Source organism: Gorilla gorilla, chromosome 11 (genome assembly GCF_029281585.2).
Source record: "Gorilla gorilla gorilla isolate KB3781 chromosome 11, NHGRI_mGorGor1-v2.1_pri, whole genome shotgun sequence".
In the NCBI taxonomy this organism is placed as follows: Eukaryota; Metazoa; Chordata; class Mammalia; order Primates; family Hominidae; genus Gorilla; species Gorilla gorilla.
Genome location: NC_073235.2, coordinates 83,978,346 through 84,003,865, shown reverse-complemented (window position 1 = coordinate 84,003,865; position 25,520 = coordinate 83,978,346). Strand labels below are relative to the sequence as shown.

The 25,520-nt window shown below is 35.7% G+C and overlaps 1 protein-coding gene across 1 annotated transcript in view; it reads right to left on the bottom strand.

Annotated features, from left to right (window-relative positions):
* The window catches only part of ITGA4 (integrin subunit alpha 4), an 82,848-nt gene that overhangs the window by 4,252 nt on the left and 53,076 nt on the right, over positions 1-25,520 (bottom strand). Inside the window, exons 16-25 of the mRNA XM_004032913.5 lie at positions 23,804-23,953; positions 21,840-21,916; positions 11,298-11,448; positions 10,086-10,181; positions 9,373-9,452; positions 8,335-8,424; positions 6,249-6,339; positions 3,978-4,085; positions 2,979-3,104; positions 1,859-1,978 (exon numbers count right to left, since the gene is read on the bottom strand). Of these exons, the coding sequence (XP_004032961.3) occupies positions 1,859-1,978; positions 2,979-3,104; positions 3,978-4,085; positions 6,249-6,339; positions 8,335-8,424; positions 9,373-9,452; positions 10,086-10,181; positions 11,298-11,448; positions 21,840-21,916; positions 23,804-23,953 (1,089 nt within the window). The remainder of the gene's footprint in view (positions 1-1,858; positions 1,979-2,978; positions 3,105-3,977; positions 4,086-6,248; positions 6,340-8,334; positions 8,425-9,372; positions 9,453-10,085; positions 10,182-11,297; positions 11,449-21,839; positions 21,917-23,803; positions 23,954-25,520) is intronic.

Here is a 25,520-nt window from a genome sequence, read left to right as displayed (position 1 = left end):
TCTAGAGCAGTGGTTCTCAGCAGGGAGGGTTTTATCACCTAAGGGACAGTCAGGAATGTCTAAAGAAACTGTCAAGTGTCAGAACGTGGGAGGTGGTACTACCAGCAGTGAGCGTATAGAGGCTGAGGATGATACTAAATATCCTACAATGCACAGGACAACCCCCCAAAACAAAATTATCTGGTTCAAAATGCCAATTATGGCCACTGGTGGAAAACCTAGACCTAGAGAAAAAGAGAAGGCAAACTGCAAAAGGTTAAATGACTTGCTGATGGTTCAGTGACTTTGCTTTTAGCACAGTTGAAACTAAAATGGATTAGTGTATCTTCCTCTTAAGCACTGTTTGGCAATTTCAAGAATTCCACTTGAACATAACAGCTGCCATTTCCTTTGGCTTCCTATGTTCCATGAACTAAGTGCTTATAAAAATCATCTCATTTATCCATATTGAACAGATGAGAAAGCTGAAAAACAGAACTCCACATAAAACTAGTTTCATCTCAAACTACTCCTCATAAATATACATGCTCCTTTGTAGGAAGAAGTCCAAGATATATTTCATTATTTTTAAAATTTAAATATGTTTTTGTTGTTGAATTTTGATGTTTTTATTTGATTTTATGAAAGCCTTAGTTTTTCTTCTTAGCTATATTTTTAAAATAAAAGGGCTTCAATAAAATTCATCATCCCTTCATGCTTAAAAACTCTCAATAAACTAGGTGTTGATGGAACATATCTCAATAAGAGCTATTTATGACAAACCCATAGCCAATATCATACTGAATGGGCAAAAACTGGAAGCATTCCCTTTGAAAACCGTCACAAGACAAGGATGCCCTCTCTCACCACTCCTATTCAACATAGTATTGGAAGTTCTGGCCAGGGCAATCAGGCAAGAGAAAGCAACAAAGGGTATTCAAATAGGAAGAGAGGAAGTCAGATTGTTTGCAGGTGACATGATTGCATATTTAGAAAACTCCATGGTCTCAGCCCCAAAACTCCTTAAGCTTATAAGCAACTTCAGCAAAGTCTCAGGATACAAAAATCAATGTGCAAAAGTCACAAGCATTCGTATACAATAATAGACAAGCAGAGAACGAAATCATGAGTGAATTCCCATTCACTACAAACAGAATAAAATACCTAGGAATCCAACTTACAAGGGATGTGAAGGACCTCTTCAAGGAGCACTACAAACCACTGCTCAAGGAAATAAGAGGACACAAACAAATGGAAAAAAATATTCTATGCTCATGGATAGGAAGAATCAATATCGTGAAAATGGCCATACTGCCCAAAGTAATTTATAGATTCAAGGCTACTCCCATCAAGCTACCACTGACTTTCTTCACAGAATTAGAAAAAAACTACTTTAAATTTCCTATGCAACCATAAAAGAGCCCATATAGTCAAGACAATCCTAAGCAAAAAGAAAGCTGGAGGCATCAGGCTACCCGACTTCAAACTATACTACAAGGCTAACCAAAACAGATACAGAGGCCAATGGAACAGAACAGAGACCTCAGAAATAACACCAGACATCTACCTAGGAATACAACTGGTCTCGAACTCCTGGCCTCAAGTGATCCTCCTGCCTTGGCCTCCCAAAGTGCTGGGATTACAGGCATGAGCCACTGTGCCTGGCCTATTTTAGCCTTTATTACGTGTTAATTTCTAAAGCCATTTCACTTAGTCAATGTAGATAGTTGAAGTGATAGAAATACAGTTTTAGAGTTTTACTCCAAAATTTTATTTAAACCTTAATTTGTTGAATTCCTTCATACTATCCTGCCTATATGACTGAATTTATAGATTTCATGTAAACTTAGCCACCAAGTTGTCAATGTTTTAGACTTACCATTTCTAAAATGGATGGCCGGCCTTCCAGTTGGATATGAACACTGGCTTCTTTTCCACTTTCCATTTTCCCAAAATTACACAGGAAATTTAAACAATGTGGATCAGCTTTTATGCAGTACTTGAAGGGAATATAAAAGTGCTACATTAAAATTTTCAACATTGGAAAATATTTTTTAAATATTTTATATAGAATTTAATATATGCTCTAATGGCATTTTGAAAATCATCTTTCCATAAATATGAAATTAAACATCTGCTTTCCTTAGTGGCATTTAAATTACCTTTAAACAAGACATGAATGTTTATTTTCTAAATTAAAGTATTTAAACTGGAGCATATGTTCTTATTATTTGTATTAACATAATCTTCTGGGACAGAATTTTTAAAAAATGTTCCTAATCAGAGTCTTGCTAAGTTACGTATTCTTTGTTTGTTGTAAAACGTGGATCATTTCAAGGTGATGACTGCTTCTCCAGTTTCTTTTCATACATTCACTAAGCTGAAAAAGAATGAAAATTAACCCATGCCACAAAGGCTGCCCAGGTGAAGACAACCTCTTGGTGTCCTGAAGGGTCTGGAACAATGTCTTGTTGGCAAATAGTGGCCATTTGTTAGATAAAAAAATGAAACTGTATAACTTTTTTTTTTCTTTTTGAGATGGAGTTTGCTCTGTCACCCAGGCTGGAGTGCAGTGGCATGATCTGGGCTCACTGCAACCTCCACCTCCCGGATTCAAGCAATTCTCCTGCCTCAGCCTCCTGCGTAGCTGGGATTACAGGCGCCTGGCTAATTTTTGTATTTTTAGTAGAGACGGGGTTTCACTCTGTTGGCCAGGCTGGTCTCGAACTCCTGACCTTGTGATCTGCCCACCTCGGCCTCCCAAAGTGCTGGGATTACAGGCGTGAGCCATCACACCCGGCCAACATGTTTATATATGGGATAGACCCTGGGTCTATCTCAACTTTCCAACCATGCTTGTTCCTTCCATGCAAGAATACTACCTAAACTTGTCTTCTCTCTTATCATTGAAGTGACAGCTCAAACCCATTGACTTGATTTTAAGTGTCTCACTTCTCTGTTGGAAAGCAGGAACTACAACCTGAAAAACTGAAACTTACCAATAGCCTCTTATCAGTCTTGGACAAGAACTGGACTATGCCTTTCAAGGTCTGCATTGCACTCTTTCGCTGCTCTAATGCACACACTCTTTGATAATTTTCAAAGTGGCATTCTCCAGTAGTAGTCTATGAAGACAGAAAGCAAGAGAAATCTTATCTTTCAACATTGGAAAAAACAGCAAAAAGCAACATGGTTTTAAAAGTTCCAGTAGCTTATCTTTGCTAAAATATATCAAGTACCTCTGAAATTGTAGAAATTTTTTTGACAGATTTGGGAGTGATTAAATGTCTGTGGCAGAAACACAAAAACCCAGCCAAATTACAGAAGGTTGGATATAGGTTCTAAGCTGATAAAATGGCCTTAACCTTGCAGAAATGTGAAAAATGATATTGGAACATTAGCATGATATTAAATATTTCTTTGCCTTTATAGGCGAAACAATATAACACCATATTCTTCTCTCTAAATCTGGAATTTAAATAGGATTTTTAAAAATCAGACCTCAAACCTATTTAGTAGATTTGTTGACTTCTGTCTTCAACCTGTTAAGCTCAAAACAATTCTGATGGAACCATCAATGCAAGAATATTGGTTCTTAAGAAGTGGTTTGAATAGTGCTTCCTTAAAAAAAAGGCTATAATCCTCATATTTGCACAGTAGTTTCAAGTTTTATGAAGAATTCTAATAGAAGTTACCTCTATAGGTCCATATCACACAAAAATGTATCTTAAAATAATTATTCAATGGAGATGGTAGAATATAGTTCAGTTAATTAAATCAAATGTAAAAGTTGCGCTGTAACTCTATAGTTCTAAAGAAATGTATAATATTCAAAGCATAACTCAATAAATGCATGGTGAATTCATAGCTTAGAGTGTGACTGAAGTAAGTTAACAATTATCCATTTTCGCATCATTACTCGAATAAAGGATTGGTTTGCATTTATTTTAGTATTTAAGACACACAATAAAGGTTAGATGGAAGAAATACATTTTTACCTGGACATCCAAAATGTTGAACAGCTTATCAGTTTGGGGGCTAAAAGAATTTGGTACCATTATTTCCACACTAACATTGGGAGCCATGCTATTGCCAGTGTTGATAACCTGATAAGAAGGAAAAATTTTTTAACAAATTAAATGTTTTCTATAAATGTAAGTACAGATATCAGTGAGCTTTTAGGTGATCCTGTATATTCCATGCAACATTTATAGTGGTGGTGGTTTATAGTTGGCAGCTGCATAACAAAGGGAGACAGGATATCCATAGTCAGAATTTTTAAAGTTTGCTAATAATTTCAAATGAGTCATTGTTTCTAACCTTCTAGTTTTGGTATTGTTGAAAACAAAAAGTACAGGCTGATGGTTTATTGGAGAAACAGTCTTAGGAGACATAAACAATATATATTTGTATGTTCCATTACATATTTTAAAAATATGATTTTGTTCTCATGAGGTAGGCTAACATTTTGGTATTCACCAGCTAAGGGAAATGCTAACAGGTGTTCTTAGTGTTCCCAAGATAAAAGTTAAAAAATGACAAGAGTTATGACCAAAACTCAGGTATTGTAATTCTAAATCCTATGATGTTATCGCAAAAGCACTCTGTGCTAAGAGGATAATCAGCAGGAGAAAGTGAATAAAAATGTATTTTTATTCAGGATCTATATGCTGATGCATTCAGAAGAAAAGTATGTTGTTGGGTTTTGAGAAAGCACAAAAGGTTTTTAACAATACTTGTCAAAAAATGCATAAGAGGATGATAAATTTGGGGATTGAAGATTCCTGAAAAGGGAAATGGGGCCAAAATATAGCCTACTGAACTGGCAGCTTAACTATAAAACCAACACAGTAAGTCAGAAAGAGATGCATCCCAATACCTCGATTAAAAAAGATGACTTGCAGACCTGCAGTCATTTTATGAATGCATGTGACATAGATGAAGAAAGTGTCTCCAAATTGGGAACAGGTGGTAATTGCTAATCCATAAAAGCACAGGGCAGTTGCAGAAGGAAATGTCAGCAACAGATACCTAGCAGTGCCCAATACTAGAGACAAGGTCTTCTCGTTGCCATTAAATATCAATCTAAATCACAAACATCTCTGTTTGCCTAACAACAGTTAAACCTCTAAGAATATCTACATAGTTGGCTAGACACAGAAATCCTATATACTGCAAGTTTCTCCAGTGCCAGTCACTACATTATACATTTAGTAGAAAATACTTTTTAACTATTAATTGTAAATTAATAAATAAACATTCTAGAGTCCAGTTTGGCTTCTCTTTTAGTTTATCAAAGCACAAACTCCCATTGGGTTTTAAAGAGCATTTCTTGGGACTTCAAAGTGGAGAACTAAAATTTTTCAACATTAGTATCAACTAGTGTAACAAAAATTGGAGTATACATAGAATCAACAGGATTTCAAGGTCATTCTTTTTCCACGGATTTGGGGCAAAGCCAAGGAATTTGCATTCTGGATAGGTACCCCAAGTGATTCTAATACACATTTTGAAAAGCATTGTCTTACAAAATATTATACCTAATCCAAGATTTACTCACATATATAGATTATTCTATAAGAATGCTTGGACAGTGCTTTTGGTTCAAAGAATTTTTTTTTTTTGGAAATTATATTTGCTAATCACCAACATCTTTGATACAATAAAAATATCAGTTTGACAGCAAAAAATGTTTTTAAAAACTTAGGTTTACATCAGTCTCCTAATACTTCTGAATTACGATAGTACTCTTTACTTTAAAAGGTTATTTAATAATTGATAAAGCACTTGTCACAGGTCATAAACTTATGGCTTGAAAGGCTGACCAGCGTGATCTTAAATGGAGATGGGAGGTAAGAGCCTCCTTTACTTTGTAGTGCTGAGGTTTTTTATAAGCTTCAACCAAGAAGAAATTTCACTGATTTGCACCCAAAGATGCCTTCCCTTGGCCTGTCCTGTTTTCTGTATGTGTCTCTAGCAAATTCAGCTCATCCCATAACTTTGCCTGTTTCAGGCATTATCTCTGTTCCTGCATGCTCTTTCTCACCTGTCCTGTAAGGAGATATGGGCTTGAATACCAGGGACAAGACAAGTGGAAGGAAAGCAGCAGGGGTCTGAGAGGCAGGAGTACCACTGCTGCTGCCCCATTCCAGCCAGCCGTGGTCTGCAGAGGCTGAAGGACGTCATAGGTGTACAATGTCCCTTGGAGCAATGCATCAGTGACATCCTTTTAGGTTGTTACAAATATTAACACAATTAACTTTTCTTACATGGAAAGTTAAGTTCATTTTCTCCACCATGCACGTTTCAGGCTCATTTTCATCATTTGATCCATACACAAATGAAGTTGGGTTTACAAACCTGGTAAAAACAAATTCAAATTTAATTAACTGTCTTATTCGATGACGTATTATAAAGAGTATTTTTCTATAGTCTGGATTATAGCATATTTACAAGTCACCATGGAATACTTTTGGTTTTGTGGTCAGATATACATTTTATTTAAAAAGAAATTAAATTAGGGCTGGGAGCGGTGGCTCATGCCTGTAATCCCAGCAATTTGGGAGGCCGAGGAGGGCACATCACCTGAGGTCAGGAGTTTGAGGGCAGCCTGGCCAACGTGGTGAAACCCAATCTCTACGAAAAATACAAAAAAAAAAATTAGCTGGGCGTGGTGGCGTGTGCCTGTAGTACCAGCTACTCAGGAGGCTGAGGCAGGAGAATCGCTTGAACCCGAGAAGCGGAGGTTGCAGTGAGCTGAGATCACACCACTGCCCTCCAGCATGGGCAATAGAGTGAGACTCTAAAAAAAAAAAAAAAAAAAAAGCCATGTGCTCTGACCTGGGTGACAGTATCTGTCCCTCACCGATATTCTTTTCTTGCTTTCCACGACACTACACCTTTTTCATTCTACTGACCATTCCTTCTCTTTCAGCTCTTAAGTGATTCATGTAAATTTGGCAAATGTAATGTGGGATAACTTCTTAGTTTTTTCCTAAGGTTCTCATACCTCAATTTATGTTACCCGTTTTTGAATTATTTCTTCCCATCTCATGATCCCTGCTGGCTACTTATAATGAACCCCAAATCTGGGGAACAAGTCTAACATTATTAAGTATGATAAATTTTTTGTTACAATACAAGGCTGTCACTCTCTTTTAAAGGCCTGTGATTTGACATTTTTATCTGCAATAAACTCTAAGAAATATGTTTCTAGGGAGATCTCTACTCCATAAGGTGCTCACATTTGGCAGCTAATATTAGGTAATACCAAATTAGAAACTCATGAAACAGGAAAGTAACCAGCATAGATTTAGGCAGTTTAACAGGTGAACATTCCTTGTTCAAAATAATGAGATGTGAATAACAGAAAAATAGGAAGACACTCATCATAAGCCAGGAGGAGTGGCAAGATAAACACTGAAAACGAGGAAACACGCAATGAACTTTTTATTTGCTTACTCGTGATTCTCTAGGTCTTACTCTCCTGTGAATGGCCTTTTTTTCACCCGTTTGCTTTATCTCAAACTTGATACTCAATTCCATCAGACACTGACATTTTACATTTACATGACTGTATATCACCTTTCTAAGTGGATAAGATGACTGCGGGATGGTTTAGATTTAGAGCAACAGGAAAGGCTCATCTGTCTATTTGTTCTGTAACTCATATCTTCTACTGCATAAAAATGTAGTTTTAAGGACTAACACCATGAATAAGTTCTAGTGGAATTACTGAAGGTTTCCGTAAGCCCCCTTTTATTCTTTCTCCACACATCTCCTTCTTGAATGAGAGGGGGATCCACTCAATCATTAAAATCACGAGGAAGCAATGAATTCTGATACTGTGGTTGAGGAATCTGGTGATCCTATAGGTATAAAAAGTGGACAAGGGACACCTTGCAGCCAGATCTCTCACATCTCAATCCATTTGCCACATGTGTAGATATGGGTCTGCAGAATAGTGATTTGACTAAGTTCACACTTCTCTGAACTTCACACTTGACATGGGCATTGAGTATGATTATGCAGACTGCATACTGCCTAATTCCAGATTAGGATTACACAGTGCACAGCTGAAAGGCTCAGTGTGGCCTTGCTAGCTTATTGGGGCTCTCACAGTAAGAAATCTCCTCCAGCTGGGTACTAGTTTGATGTAGTATCAGTGATGATTATAGAGTGGATTATTATAATGGACAGCTAAGTAAGGGACTATAACAACAAGGTAATTATTAAAAGATAGAGTATCCTTTTTATTTAAAAAAAATTCTAGAATACAGTTTTTTCATTAATGTAAGAAGCAAGGAAACTGTAAATCAGCTCTAAATTTGAAAGGAAGCCTTTATGTCTACTTACCCATGAACAGTCAGCTTAACCTCATATTTTAAAGGTATTGCTACAGTCACTCTGCTGTGCTTTAGATTGTCCATTTCCTCTTCATTTTCACTATACAAACAGAAAACACCCTGTTAGAATTCACCAAGCAGAAAAATCTTCAGAGAGAACTAATTACATACCCTGCATACCTAATATACTCAGAGGTTTGCTTAAATGCTTTTTGAGGAGTGGAGATAAAAGTAGATATGGTAGTAAACATTTTTTAGGACAAGGTTGGCAGAAAATTTCTCTCATTATTTAAACTGTTATCATTTGCTTCTAATGCTAGATAGAGGAGTTTTTTTTTTTTTTACAAATAGTTACATTTATTAGATTAAAAGATTTTTTAACATTTATGTTCTAGGTGGTACAAAAACCAGAATAAATAGGTAGTTTAGAAACAAATTTATTACTCTCTTTAGGTTGAAGAAGTATTTTTGCAAGACTTAATGATCAAAGGAAGCACATCATTCATATAATTTTTTAAACTGTATAGCAAGTCGTGTACTGCCTTAATGTATCTTTATAATCAGTTTTACTTATAGAGATTTTTAGGATGAGAGGGTGACCAAGTTGTTGTGTTAGGTAAAATGAAGTCCATCTTGATGTTTATTCTGAATTTTAAAAAATATATTGAAACTTCACTCATGAAATAGTCATTAACGATTTCCTATTTACTCTAGGACACATATCTATGTAACTCATTACCCTCACTTTTAAATCTTGTAGAGTTATTACTTGTAAACTGTTTATTCTGTTTTTGATTTCAAATACACGGTTTGATTCGTGACACATCATGTCTACTCTAATCTAATCTAATAAATACTTAACATAGCTCAAGAGCTAAAACATTGCCAGTAACTCCCATTTAACTATGTTGTTTGGTTTTTTAAAAGCACACCATGTAAGAGAAGTTTTCTCTTACAATTAATGGAACACAGTTTTATGGTTCTCCTAATTCTGCCCTCAAAATATGGGGGTACATTTCTAGTTCATTTTATTAACAATAAATTATACCAGGTAGCATGCACTGTGATACTGAGGTCCTCTTCCGCTCTGCTGAGTGAGCTCACATCCAGGAGAAAGCTAATATCTATCTGTAAAACACAGACCAGGAAAACCCATTAAAAAAAATCTTAAGTATATTTTTTATAATCTGAATTTTTTTCTTAAAAGTTTATGTTCTATGGAATGTAGAATTGAACCATTGTAAAGGCATCAGCTACTCCTCCCTTGGCAGTAAGATTCAGGGAAGTTGTTGGGTTTGTGGCTATTTTAAAGTACACACATATCCACAAGTAACATTCAGAGACAAAGCCTCCTCTGAATGTGAACGCAGGCAAGTCTAGACAAAATTAGAAATGCTTTCACAACTTGCGTGGAGACTCTTGCCAAAAACACCTTTTTGTATAGCAGAGGTAACATGCCTGGCAGACAGGACCACCTGCGGTGGGGGTGGGGGTTTTGGGGAAGGGTGTGTAGGGGGAGCAGAATTCTGATTGACACATGCACATGCCCATTTCGATGTAAACATGCCACCCCCTTTAAAACAGCAAACATTGCCAATATAAACACGAAGCTCAAAGATTTCAAGAACCAGTTTTAGTTCATCACTCAGCTACCTACCCCAAGCTAAAATATTTATAATATTTTATATGCAACCTAAAGATAGGGAAGAATAGAAAAATATTCATGATAGTGAACAAAAGCCATAAATACGAAACACTTACCCTTGAGAGATGATCTACATATATATAGCCAATACTGCAGTCAAGTTGTACCACGCCAGAGTTATCTGTGACTTCACAGTTTATTTGCTTCTCTTCCTAATGGGAAAAATGAAACAACTGTTTTGGACAGGAAGGAAATAAAAAGTTTGTAACATATGTTTAAGGATGGTTATTGAAAAGAATACCATCCCAGAAGTATTTGCTTTTCTAGGAAAACTATTTTCTATTTATATGTTTGAGAAAAATAGACCTATAAATGATATAAATATATGTGCATGTGTGTATATATGTATGTGTGTATATATGTGTATATATGTATGTATATGTGTATATGTGTATATATGTGTGTGTATATATATATGTGTATGTGTGTGTTTGTGTATATATATATATATGTGTGTACTCTAGTATTCAAACAGATTCTCCACAAAAAAAAAAATTCTGGACTTGTAGCTTTCATTTATCTTGGTATATTCCCTATTTAATCCAGGGTCTGAATTCCTTGAAAAATCATGAGGCAAGGAATCCATAAGGTTCATATTTTAATGGTCCTCTTCTGTCTGGTATGTGAGAATGTGTTTAAGGTATTTAATCAAAATAGCTATGATCTCAATAGGTGTAATGACGTTATAATTGCAGTAAGTATAAAATGCTTTAAAAATACCGTCCGTGAATATCTGAGTTTCCACTGTTACTTTTGCAAGTACCACAAACACTAGAGAAAGAAGGTAACAGATATTCGTGAGAGGTCAAAGGTCACTCTTGGTATGAAGGTGTGGTCCCTGGACAAAAGATGAGCGAATTTGATAAAGAATAGAGAAAATTCTACTAATTGTCTGAGTGTCACCTTAAAATAAAGAACTATAACTCTGGAGTCCAGGATGGAGGATCAATGTTACTTGTGCAAGGACCACAATCAAGGGGATACTGTTCCAACATCAGACATGTGCTGGCTACGGCAGTGAGAATGTAAAGGCACCCAAACAGCTTCCTCCTACTCCTAGCACTGGAAAACAGGAGGCTGATGCCTTTGGACTTAAGACCCAAGAACTTGCCATTCTGAGCAGGGGCACAGAGTAAGTCTGAAAATAACTAGGAGCCTAAATATTAAGACTTATACCCCAAATCAGTGAAGTGAATTCTACCATTTACTTTTAAAAAATTAAGTAAAATACCAAGTAGTATCATGCTATTGTGGTTTACAGTACTTACCAGCTCTAAAATCTTAATGAAATAAAGACCCACGGGTAGTTTGACATGTAGAGTCGTTTCATATGCATCATCTCCAGCATTAAACAAGGACACATTCAACATCAATGTCTTCATACTCCCAACAGCAAGATATGTTTTATTTTCATGGGGCCTAAAAATTAAGTAATATTATTTAGTTCTTGTTTAGGAAATAAAAATCCCTCTCCCTTATATGCATACAAGGATATATGTATATAATTTATGCTGAACATAAAATACTAATTTTCTTGGAAAAACAATCATGGGATTGACCCTATGCAAGCAGATGTAAAACCATATTAAGAAGAACTCTTTGTCATGTTTTTTGTAAATTCAGTCACCTATTACCCAAGGAAACTTTAATGAGCTATAATTAAACTCGTATCTTTTCTCATTTCTGCGTAACCTCTTGCTTCTATAATTTTAACATTTTCCTGATTATTTCATAACATTTTCTAAAGGCAAAGCAGTTTTTCTTTTCTTTCTTGCAAGCCTAAAATAGACATTGAACTAGCTGCTGCCTGAACCGAGGGAGGAAAATGGAAGGAACTGGTAGAAAAGAAGACTAGAAGGAATACTTGGTAGAAGTGAGCAAGGCATGAGGAAGAACTACTATGTCCACCCACAAGTGTGTGGCACTAAAATATGTTGGACTAGAATTAAATTGTGAAGCAGCTGGTCACCTCTACCAGTAACTAGGCCAAATTTAAAAACAGAACTGGAGAAATGCTTCATCCTCCTGTGTATTGCAAAGTATAGATTGCTGTAAATCCATATATATGCACGAGTTCCAGTCCTGGCACTGCCAGCAGTTCTTTCTGGTGGGGAAGTAATTTAGCATTTTTAAGCCTCAGTTATCCTATTCCATACTACCTACCATTCATTGAAGATCTGGGTTATGTATACTGTATAAAGTCCTCAAAATATTTTAAATATGAAGTATTTGAGACATAAGGAACTTATTCAAAGGCCACAGCTAGAATGTTCTGAAGTCTTGAAACAATTGCAAATTTCTACACAGTTCATTCTTTTTCCCAGTGAGAGGTTTAGAACAGCTACGTGCTAAGGAAAACTTTCCATTACAGTATGTCATTTTATAAACTTTCCCCTAAGAACAGAAGTTCTTGGATATCTAGTAATTTAAAATTCAGAAAAATTAGTTAAAAGTAGAGAAGCATTTACCCAAAGCAAAATATCAGGTGAGGATAGGTAAAAAAGATAAATATCCACCTAGCACTGCAGAATTTAGAAAGTTTCTTCAATAATGTTTAAATTGTGTCATTCAAATCAACATTTGTAGAGAAGATTAGTGTTTGAATAAACTATTTATGGAAATACTAAAGATACAGTAGGAATTTAGTTGTTTTTGTGAATTGATTAAAGACAATATGTAAGGACAGAGTTTAAGAACATGTTTCAAAATTTCTGCTTTTAAGTATTACTTGAAGATTCATGAATGAATATAATTGAAAGTTTCTGTACAATAAATCAGGCACTAAGTTCATTGTTCCCAAATACCAACACGCTTCACTCCTTCCTAGAGCTGATATAATAAAGGACAGATGTGTAAATAAATGTAAAAAAGATACACAAATGGGCAAGTGTTGTGAATAGAGGGCTCTGGGAAACCACTTTTTGCCTGAGGTAGTAAAGACATGATACTTGTTCTTTCTCTACTACTATGGTTAAATTGGCTGCCTCAAGAAATTTTAAGTCTGAAAATGTCATGATTGAACCTAAATTCACTTGGATTGAGTTTCTAATTGATTTATCTGTCTCAAGTCCTTCTCCTTTCCTTTAATGCAGTCTTCACACTGCCGGAGGGTCATTTTCAAGAAAGCAAACTAGATAATGGTGTCTGTTGAGAACCATACATTGCCTTCAAGATAAGAGTTCCAACTCCTTAGCATGACACAGAGGCCCTCCAGAGTTGGCCCCTGCTTCACTTTCACTGCACAATTCATTGTTTCAGTCATATTTTTCTATAAACAGGCATCTAATACACCAGGATGTTTTGCATCTTCCTTCAAACTAGCACTCTGACATCAACATCTCTTCATGCATCTGACTTGTACTTATTCTTCAAGATTTATCTTGGACGTCAATAATTCTTAGTTGTTCTTCCAGCCAAAACTCACTGTTAACCACCTTCACCCTGCACTGCTGTCCCCTAACAGCGTAAGGTGGCAGCTTCTCCCTCTCTCAAAGCACACGGGGCACCTCTATAAAAATGCAGTATTTTCACAATGTCAAGTCTCTGGTTCCTCTCACTACTAGACTAATTTGCCTTGGGGAGAAGATGCTGGATCGTGATTCACATGCTTTCTCAGAGCCTAACAACACAGTGTTCAAAAAATATAAGCAGGTAGGTGCATGTCTGTATTAAACGTAAAGAAGGGTTCGGTGGTGTCCAAGCAACATGTCAGAAAAAAATTGGGGAAATTATTGGATAAGTTATTGACTGTTAGAAGTCTATGAAAGTATCAGCATAAATACTGTCACGTTATAGCCTTAAACCGTGTTTATCTGTTCTGTGATGCTATACAAATTCCAAATGTCTCACTAAGAAAGTAAATATCTAGCATTACCACATTGTGATCTGTACCCCATCCAGACAACCTAATGTTTTGGTGGTGATAAACCTACTGAAATGACCTATGAATTAATGGCATCATATGACCATGGCAAAATCCAAACTGGAAATGTGGTACGGTTTTTGAGAATTATTCTTATGAACCTCGGAATATGCAAATAAAATAATTTTGGACATTTCCCCCCACTTTTACAACTCGAATGTAACTTCTAAGAAAATGGGCACTTCACTTAATGCTAGAAAATTCTTCCTCTTTTTTTCTATTTTAAACTTATCAGAGTATAATACATGCATAGAAAAATGCACATATCCTGATTGTACAGCTCAATATTTTTTATGAATACATGCGTTAAGCACCTAGCTCAAGGAAAAAAATATTAGCAGCACCACTGAAAAACCCTCTGGGGCTTTTTCTTCCAGTTATTGTCCTCACCCTCCTTGATTTTTAATAATATAACTTGGTTTTGTTCAGTTTTGTATTTTATATAAATGTAATGTAATCTTTGAGTATCTGTTCTTTTGCATGGCTTTTACTCAAAATTTTGTTTGTGAGATTAACATATTGGTACAGGTAGTTGTAAAATGTTTATTATCATTGGTGTATATAATCTATTTTATGAATATGCCACATCTTATTTATCCTTTCAATTATCCATGGGACTTTTGACAATTTCCATTTTTGGAACTATTATAGTTTTTTGGTCAACATACACATGTAATTCTGTAGGCTAGATACATATTTATATCTATCTTTGTTTCTATCTAGGAGAGATTCTTATAATTTTTTAACCCAGGATTAATTTCTTAAAAATCTTTGAATCTTGGCTTACTTTCACAACCAGCCTAAGTTATATTGACAAACTATGTTTAAAAAACAAAATATACTATCAGGCACTATTTTTAATTAATAAAAATATATATACTTTACAATTTCCATATAAAAAGCAAGCATATCATAGAGTAGAGGTCTGTAAACTACTCCCTGAAGGCCAAATTCACATGTCTGCCTACTTTAGTAAATAAAGCTCTATGAGAACACAGACATGCTTTTGCATTACAGTGACAGAGTTGAGTAATTGGGACAGAGATCTCTGTCCCACAAAAACTCAAATATGTACTATCTGTCCCTTCACAGAAAAAAAATGCAGGCTCTTGCTACAGAGCAATCCAATTGATTAGTAAATTAATTATGAAATAAACATATAACATATTACCATATTTAATTGAAATCTATTTTGTACTATTCTGACTATAATAGAAGCTTCATTATTTCAGATGGCACAGGATGCAGTTCTTTACCCCAATAAGCCATACGAGAATTAGAGAAAATGATCCCCCAGTCCTCATAACTCCTCCAGACATGGAGAAGAAAGGAAAGAATGCTACTTCCACATGCATCATCTCTACATTGGGATCCTTGATTTGAGCAGTTGGATATGCTGGAAGAATGTGTAATAACTAACAAAGCAGTAATTCCAAACCCTGGGTATCACTGCAGGGTGGAGGAGTCTGAGTGACAGTGTGCTACCACAACATTTTAGGGAATGGCTGTGATTTACTCGTGCCTGTGTTGTAAACCTTGGGTTTAAGTAGTATGAATCTGCTTGGTGGCACTGTTAAATGGGAGAGAGGAAGTGTGTGGGAACATGGCTGTCCCACATCCTGCCCCCCCACCCCAAACTCTATAATCATGTTAGGACTAAAGCAACCTAAGAGGTTCTAAAAGTAAACTTCAGCTTGACATTAAAGTTTAATTAAGACTTGTAGAAGAGCTGCCCAGAAATAGACATTTATAAAATATTCTGGCTTGTAACCAAAGCATTAGTCACTGAACACCTTTGGGAAAGAAGTTGGCACTTAGACAAGCAACAGAAGGTGAAAGCACTGCATAAACAGCTAGGTTCCAAGACAACAGCAAATTAAAGAGAAACACAATGTTCACATTTCAGCAGCTAGACTCCTGGTTTATTTTCCATTTTTAAGCTATTTTGCCCCATTACCATAATTACAATTCTACTTTCTTTCCCCCAAATATACATCTTACTGTAAATTGATTCATTAACAAGATGCTCTCAGAAAGATACCTACCAGCTTCCTATGTGAGACATAATAAAGAACCAGGTGCACATCTGGAAGTGCGACAAGACTGAACCAGAGCTGTCCCTGGGACTCATAGTTCATTCTTCATTAAAACATGCATAATCCAGACTTGAAATTTACAAAGCAGCACAGAATCCATGTAACTTAAACAAATCAAGGTACTGTGTACATACAGAATCATAACTTAATAAGTGACAGAGGAAAAATAGAAAAATGATGTACTGCAGCACCAGGCTCTATGTTTTTTTCTGAGTGAATAATATATCTTTATTTTGCAAGAAATGCTCCCCAAGTCTTAGTATAATGAATTCACCCTGTCTCCCTAAAATGAATTAGGGCTTGATAGCTAACTTGTTTTTAATCAAGATGCTAGAATAAAATACAATGTAAACTGATACCACACTTCACTATGTCAAGATACATGACTAATTTATTTGACAAAAGAGTAACCTGCAGCAAGTAGTCTACAGGCCTAAGTACAATTTTTATCTTTTTTTCCTTTACTACTGACTTCAGGGAAAAAGACAATACTGAAAAATTCTTGCCTGTTGGAATAGACAGGTTACCTGACATTTAGGAAGATTTTATTAAAGACAGGCAAACTCACTGAGGTTAAGGGAAGAACAGCAGAAAAACTTAAATTGAAAGATTGAACCAGTAATTAGCCTGTCTTAGTTTATAAAGCATATAATTCATTCTCCCAAAACTTTATGCTGTCAGTGAGGCAAATATTCATACTATTTCCATTTTAAAAATGGACAATTTCATCACACTAGCTCTTTGGGGGATTAACAGCATGGTGGCAGATGTTGCTCCTTGCTCATTGTCTAGCCAACAGTGATTTCCCTTCTTAGCTGCCAACAGAGCCCTGGATTATTCAGGTGACAGGCAGCATTCCCTTAATATTTCAGAAGACAGACCTCTAGGTTCAACTCCAGAGAATGTATCACAATAACAAAATAATTGATTCAGGATCAATTTACTGTGATCATGATGACTCCATTCTCCTTCAACCATGACAGAATCAGGGATAAACAGGTAACACACGTCTGGTTAATCAGAATACATCTAATGAGGCACTGCCCTTCCTGGAAGGGCAACTTAAAGATGACCAAGCACTTTTGCTCTTTTCCCTTTTCTCTTGCTTGGAAGCTTGATGCTGCTTGGCTATACTGTGATCATGAGGAAAAGCTGAGAGAGCTGGAAAGATAACCATCAATGTCTAGTCTTTGGTAGCTGTTCACCAAACCTGTGAACATCCTTCCTCAAGACTGCTTATTATGCGAAATAATATCTTTATTGTTTAAGTCACTATTAGTTAATTACTCTAAAACTTGCAATTAAAAGTATTCCTAGCAGATACAGAAGCAATTGTTCAGGGAAAGCTTACATCACTCATTCTGGAAGCACAACTGAGGTGCAGAAATGTATTGCGGTATCATTTACATGAGTTTCAAGGATTTGATTTTAAACTCCCTATGTGATGGCTAATACCTTCTATTATATTTGTAATCTTGAAGTCGTGTTGGTTCATCTTTATTTTGCACTGGAAGTCCTTTTAAATGCAGTTTATTGTCCTAAGCATTTAGACATACAGGAGGAAGCCTCAACTTAAAGAAGAGATGAGAGAGAGTGGATAAGCACTGTTTAGTGTACTGTTGACAGTTTATTATTGCAGTCTTCAGAAACTCATGTTCTTTACTGAGTAAATACATTTACCTAAAACAGGTTTATAGCTCTGGGGCACATAAATACCATTAGTGCCAGCAGAGTTATAGCTGGGAGAATGTATGGAACATATGGTCACAATTCGCCTACTGTTTCTGAGAAAGGAGAGAGGACACCTCTGTGGGAGAGACATATTTCTGTCTGATAGAGTATAATTTACCAAAACACAAAGCACTTTGTCAGAACCTTTCACTGTGAGTCTAAGAAATTAATTAGAAGGGCTCTTATTTGAAAGTTCCTCAAATAATCATTTATCTAATAGAAATACATAGCCTGTAACTTTCTTAGTTGATACAAAAAATATGGCGCCTACTACTTTATATGGACATTCATGCCACTTCAAACCTTGTAAGACTGCAACTACTGAGCCAGTCACAGCAGCTATATTTTCAGGAGGATATAAAGCTTATATGCAGAATTATGTATAGAATTGGCAATGTTTCATTTTATGGCCAAACTAAAAAAGCTTATCTATAGAAATTCCAACCATAATATTTCAAAAATAGAAATAGTAATGACTTTTATTGTGTCTTCATGGAAATCAGGCTTTGCACTAGGCACTTGGCCTGCATTATTACCCTTTAAGACAACCTTAAAGAGTTGGTACTATTTTTATCCACTTAGAAATGAGGAAAGAGGTCTAGAGAAGTTAAAAGTCTTCTCTGAAAAGGTCACTAGTAATACAGTAGATATGGGATTTGAACCAGATCAGTTTGACTTCAAATCTGGAAGCTCTTCACCACCACAACATTGGTTCTTAGGTTTCAGTGTGATAAGAACTTGGAGCTCTATTAATTGTGAAGATCTGTGGCCTGGTCCCCTTTAGTTGTGATGTGGATGGTCTGGGGCCTAGGAATCTGCATTTCTTTCAAGCATCCAGGTGATTCTCATAAAGGTGGCTCAGAGACAACACCTTAAGAAACACAGCCTTATACTTCATTTAAAATCATTATGCCATTTAAAAATCATAATGGGTTTGATAGGCTGCAAGAAATATCACTCTAAATTAAAAATGCAAAGTAGATATTTTGTTGTGAGAAAACATGTAACAAAGAAAAATAATTAAGATGCATTTTCATTATTCAGGAAAGAAGCATAGTTAGTAATATTTTCTTATAAATGTCAATGTCTCATTTTCTCATAGGCCAGAGAGACTGCAATGAAAGGTGAAAGCACAAGTGTCTGATTTAAGAAAATGAAAACACTCCTTTACTTGCAGCTTAGAAAAGATTTCCCCCACACAGCTCGTCTTCTTATCAAAGGCCCATGAGGGTAAAAACACCAAGATAATTAAGCGGTTTGGGAAGATTATAAGTTATTCAACTAAGAAATCAATAAAGGCACTGCCCTACATGCTGGGATACAGAGTAGTCCGTAGTCACTGTTCCTGGATTACAGTTAATCTGGGTAACTTAAGTATAAAGTCCAATCATCAATCAAATAGGTCAAGGCTTTTTGGCCCTGAACTATGGACTCTCAAGGCTAAACTGACATTGCCTAAGTGAAAATAATTAATTGATTCTCAGCCATATGTGATCCTACCCCAGTAGGGTACTCAACCCTATTTGTCAACCTTTTTACATATTCCTAGTTGACTCCCTGTCCTTTATCTATTTTGAATTTTTTCCATTCCTTTCAGTTCCTAAACATATCCTCAATGCCTTCAATTACCACATATAAACTTGCTTTTTATCCTAGCCATCCATGAGTTCTCTGTATTTCCCTTCCTTCCACATTGAAATTTCTTAATGTCAAACATCTTTTCATAGCTTGTTAGCTCAAGATAAGGAGATTCTTAACTAAGGCTAATTCCTCTACCTATGAATCTGATCCCTTTTGGGATCTTGTTCCATTCTCAGCAAACCTTTCCAGTCACCTGCAGCACTCCAGCCACTGTTAGGCATTGGAAACACAAAAATGACAGGACCCTGCTTTGCAGCAGCTTCCAGGACAGTGTGGAGACAGACTCTCAATAATCGTGAGCACAGTGCCATAGGACCAAGGGCACAACAGAACTTAAGTTTAAGTAGCTGAAGACCAGGGGGCTTCCCCTAGGAAACAGGTGAGATTTAAAAGATAAATAAAAGTTAATCAGGTAGATGGGCAAAGAAGTGAGAAGATACAGAGGTTCAGGAGAGCATGGCACAGCCAAACCACCATAAGTATTCAGCCATTGATGAAAAACTTCCTGGGGAATTGGTGAAAAATACCACCCAGGAGTTTAGATTTTAAGTCTAAAATGAACCACTGAAGCACTGTTATCACATGTGTATGTTAATAATGCAAAATCAAAGGCCAGTATCCTAGAAAGCAGGAGAACTTAGTGACCTAGGTAGGATAGTGAGTGCCTAGTTTGGAGTAATAGTGGTAGAGATAGCAAAGCATGATGGATAAGAAAGACATCTAGGTGGTAGTATTGTAGAACTTAATAATTGTGGATATCAGGAATAAGAAAGAGAAAAGAATGCAGATTGAGCCCTAGGTTTCTGGCTTTGGTAACTTTCTAATGTCCATGTCATTCCTGGATAGTGCCTGGACAGACTGAAACTATAGGGCAACCAAAAGGACATGTCTAATAGGGAATTTGATATGTAGGTGGGTGTGAAACTCAAGAGACACTGGTTTAGGCATCAGCAGTGTAGGCATGCCAGTTGAAATTGCAGTTGTGAGCAAGACTACCAAGGTTGAATGTGGTAGTGAGAGAAAGGGCTGAGGGAGGACCATTTAGGGTGCCAAAACCAAAGATCCATCAAAAACAGCTGAAAAGAAAGGGCTGAATAACTACTAAGACAATGGGAGTAGGACAGTATCATGAAAATTAAAGGATAAGACATTCAAAAGAGGAAGTGAACAGTGAAATGCTTCAGAGTGGAATTCAAGTATGGACTGAAAAGCGCGTGCTGGAAGTTAAGTTGAAGATGTCTCCCTCCGATTTATTCTTTTCCCTGCCTCTGGCACTCACATTTACATCTTCTAATAATTAAACAAATAACAACATTTGATAAATACATAAAAATACCTCACTTGAACCTACTTGTTCCCAGTATACTCTCCTTTCTTTAATCACTAATCCTGTCATTTGGCTACTTCTGCACTGAGAGTTCTATCTTAACATTTGCCAGTGATACCCATTTTTTCACCACCCGTCACATTTTATTAATAAATGCCAACTTCCATGACCTTCAGACATTACGCTATCTGATCTTTTTATAAATTTTACAATATTAAGTCTCCCTTTTTATATTCTCCATTGGCTATTTCACCAGGGACTTGGTTCTCTTTAATTCCTTGAAGATGCCTTCTCAGTCTCCTACAGGGACTCCCCATTCTTTTTAATCTCCTTGAATAAAATTGTCCTCCAAGATTTGATCTGTAATTTTTTTCCTCTATGAAATTCACATTTCTATCCCTTGGGCCATCTCATAAGTCACTAATATATGGTGGAACTTCCAAACATAATCCTGAACTAGATTTTCAAGTGGAATGCCACATAGAAAAGTCCCTCCAAATTCAACATGCCCCAGATTAAAGCTGCTCCATTTATATCCCAATCTCCCAAAAATAGTTCCCCATTTCCCTGCCCTGTCACTGATGCATCTTCTTCCCTTCTTTCACTTGCCTTCTACAATCAATCCTCAACCTGAAGTGTTCATTCTCTCTCTCTGGTCCTTGTTTTCACATCATCTTTTTGATACGCAAAATGATTTGAATATAGGGGATCCAGATATGATACAAAATTGCAGTGGTTTATTTGCCATCATAAAATAATGACAGCAACCAACATTTATCCAGTCTTTGCTATGTGTTAGATGCTATTCTAAAGCACATATCTATTTCCTTTTTACTCTGTTTCCCCTTCTATGAATTTAGAAGAGCAAGATAGTTTATTCCTTTTTAAATTTGTCATACTTGGATTATATATCAGTCTGAGTGATATAACCAGTTTTCTGGCCAATAAAAAACTAAGCATTGTGTTGCTAATTCTTTAAACGCTGTTAATTTTCAAGGGTTAGCTCTTGTTCCTTTTCTTTTGGGAATGCAAATGCACACACTCATTACCCCCTCTTGATGAATAACAGAGACTATATACCACATATACTTACTTCAAAAACCCAATCTTTGCAGAAACCTGTAAATCAGCAGAACAATTTTCATGGGCACAAAACCTTGCAAAGTTTATCTGGAAATAAAAAGACAACGTTTTTTATTTTGATTTAATCAGCAAGTATATTTATATATATTTTAAAGATGATGACATCTGTGATGCATGAGAAAAATAAAATTGATACATCAAATTGACAACTCTTTATTTTATCTCTTTTAAAAAGTTCAATTTGAGAATTAGTAGGGTTCAAATGACAATTACTTGCAGGGCTAAAAGAGCTAAGTTCTAAATAGGTAAAATTTAAAGCCCAAATTTTGTAAGTGAAATAAGATTTGGAAAAAAAGTTAAATGAAAGGCATTAAAGGAGTTTATTAGCTGCCAAGATGTTTTTCATTGGGTTCCTCTCAATTTTCTGTTGCTGCAGTTTGATCCCATTTATTACATGTAAGTATGGCACTTAATTTTGACAGATGTTGGGACAGTGATTTTATATTCATTGAAATTAGCTACATGGAGATACTTAGAAATTTTACTTAGAGGAAATATTGAACAAAATTAAATAACGGTTTCAGAATTTAATTAACTCTAAGCTTTTTAATAAGATCAATAAATACTACAAAGGACCTACGAAGACCCAAGGCATAAGCTGGGCAAAAGGAAAAAATGGGGAGAGATAAAAGGGAAGATAATGGGAACAGGTAAAGAGAGACAGATGCAGAAAACAAAGAGAGATCTAGAAAGTCAGAAGGAGCCAGGCTCATTAAGTATGAAGTGACTAGAGTACTGTCAAATAGCATGCCTACAGCTGGGGGAGAGGTGTAAATATCTCTCTAAATAAATATGATTTTTTTCTGCCATTTCTATTGGTAAAGCAGCTTGTTCTAAGAATCAAAATATAAATTAATATAACTACAAATTGCTAAGGTTTTGGCTTGTGTACTTGCAATATTGAGATTTTCACTATTAAAGACATTTACAAATAGTTGATGTTGACAACTGAAGTTCAAAAGAAGAGTAAAAACCACCCCTGACTTCCGTAAATATTTTCATATGAGGGTATAGAGAAAAATCTGCTCTTCAGTTATCTTCATTTGATCCTGTATTCTAGACTAGACTAGTGGTGATTGTAAGCTCAATTATCTTAAAGTGACTATGGGGCAATTTTGTCTGGACAGGATATGAACTAGACCTTTAAATGTCCCTTTCATCTTTTACATTCTGTGTGTCATTAGTGAACATTATAATGAAGGCTTTTTACTATGCCCAGACACATCCTGTTTTTGGACAAACACTATGTCTTTGTGTTGATAGACACTAAAGGTCTGAACAACAGGACTCCTGAGAATAAATACACTGTCAGTGAAACTTAAATATTTTGAGATAATTTAGAAAACGGTTCACTGGTTAGAATGTAGGATCCATCTCAAATGCAATTGATCCTGGGATGTGGCTGAAAAGCATATAATGAAATTTTTAAAAAGAAATTATTGTGTAACATAAATACATGTGTCTGTAAATGGGTAAAACTAAGCAAGAAAATTTGATTATGAAGACATGAGTGAATCTGTGAGTAGGATGAAAGCAAGGGAGAAAATGAGAAGAGGAAGATAAACGGAGGACACACGATGACACTGAATAACTAACTTGTAAATACAACCTTCTCCCATTATGATTTCTCTCTAGTAATATATCTTTCTTCACTGGCAAGGCATTAAAAATAGAACATCAGCATTTTATATGAGAATCTACTGTTATGATTAAATGCATATTTTAAAATATTCAGTTCAATATCCTAAAGGGAATGTAAACAATTTAAAGAAATGAATAAATCTATTTTTATGTTTTTAAAAATTCATATTTTTAAAAATTCTGACATATAGTTCACTTCTTCAGAATTATGCCATATTTTAAAAATTTAGTTAAATGCCACATAATAATTTGAATAAAGGAAAATATTCCTACTGTTTTTTTAATTATGTCTTTTTCTTTCTTCTGCTGAAGAATTGGCTGAAGTGGTGGGAATTCCTCTGTACTTCGTTTACTGATGACATGAGGACCAAGGTGGTAAGCAGCTTCAATCTGAATTGGGGTGAGGATGTCCCGCACATCTTTCTAAGGAAAATAACCACCATATGAATTAACAAAAACAAGCACGTAGATTAAAAAAATATAAAACTCCTTTCCTGAAAAAGGCCAAACACTATACATGGAAGACAAAGCAAATACTTATCTTTTATCTAAACCGTTAAAAAAATGAAGATGTATATTTTTTCATATCACACAAAATCATTTACGTTTCTTATGAAAAACACAAAAAGAATAAAAATGAAAAATAATACTATCCAATAATAGTTATAAAGCTCTGTACTTGGGAGTATTTTCTTCCATGCTATTTTCTATGCATTTAAAAGATAACTTGATATTATAACATAAGCATTTTTCATGATAAACTTTTTGTAAATCATTTCAAAGTGCTTTTTATCCCATTTAACTTTACCCTATACATTTTCTCTTTATATCTCTCAACATTTTGATTGAATTTGATTCATTTGACTCCAGATTTATTATAAAACATCCTTTTTAGTTTTTTTTTTTTTTTTTTTAAGAGATGGGATGTCCCTCTGTCAGCAGACTGGAGTGAAGTGTAGCTCACCACAGTTCTGAACTCCTGGGCTCCGGTGATCCTTCTGCTTCAGCCTTCAGAGTAGCTAGGACTACAGATGTGTACCACCATGCCCAGCCAATTTTTTCATATTTATAGAGACAGGGTCTTGCAATGTTTCCCAGACTGGTCTTGAACTCCTGGGCTCAAGGGCTCCTCCAGTTTTGGCCTCCCAAAGAGCTGGGATTACAGGTGTGAGCCACCATACCCAGCCCTTTTCTTTCTTTATGGAACTTTTCTATTATCTTTTCTAACAGATACTGAATGGTATATAGGAAAAGTATTTGTTTTGTACATCTAATTGTATACACTGGTCGCTTCACTGATTTTCTTATTAGTTGTTAAAGTTTTTATTTATTTATTTATTTTTCGTTTTTGAGTCAGTCTTGCTCTGTCACCCAGGCTTGAGGGCAGTGGTGTGATTTCAGCTCACTACAATCTCTCTCTCCTGGGTTCAAGTGATCCTCCCACTTCAGTCTCCCGAGTAGCTGGAATTACAGGTATGCACAACCACATCCAGCTAATTTTTTGTATTTTTAGTAAAGACCAGGTTTCACCATGTTGGTAGGGCTGGTCTCAAATTCCTGACCTCAAGTGATCCACCCCACTCGGCCTCCCAGAGTGCTGGGATTACAGGCTTGAACCACCGCGCCCAGCCGTTTTTGTTTTTTCTAAGTTTATTGTGCTTTTATACTTCACAAAGAACTCTTGAATTTATTTACCAATTACACAGAAATTGTAACCCATTCACAATCCATTCTGCTCTGTATAACATTCATTTAAACTTAATATCTTAACTAATGTCTACACAGAATTTCTTACTCCTATTCTTGTTAATATGTGGTCACAAGTTTTTTTTTTTCAATAATCAGATTTTTAAAATTCATTGTGTTCTGTCTCCAAAGAAACAGCTCGAGTTTATTACAACTGATTGACAATTCTTACATTTTAACCTTTATTTCTATATGCAGACATTATTTTCTTTTAAAAATATTTTCTATCAACTTACAAATGATT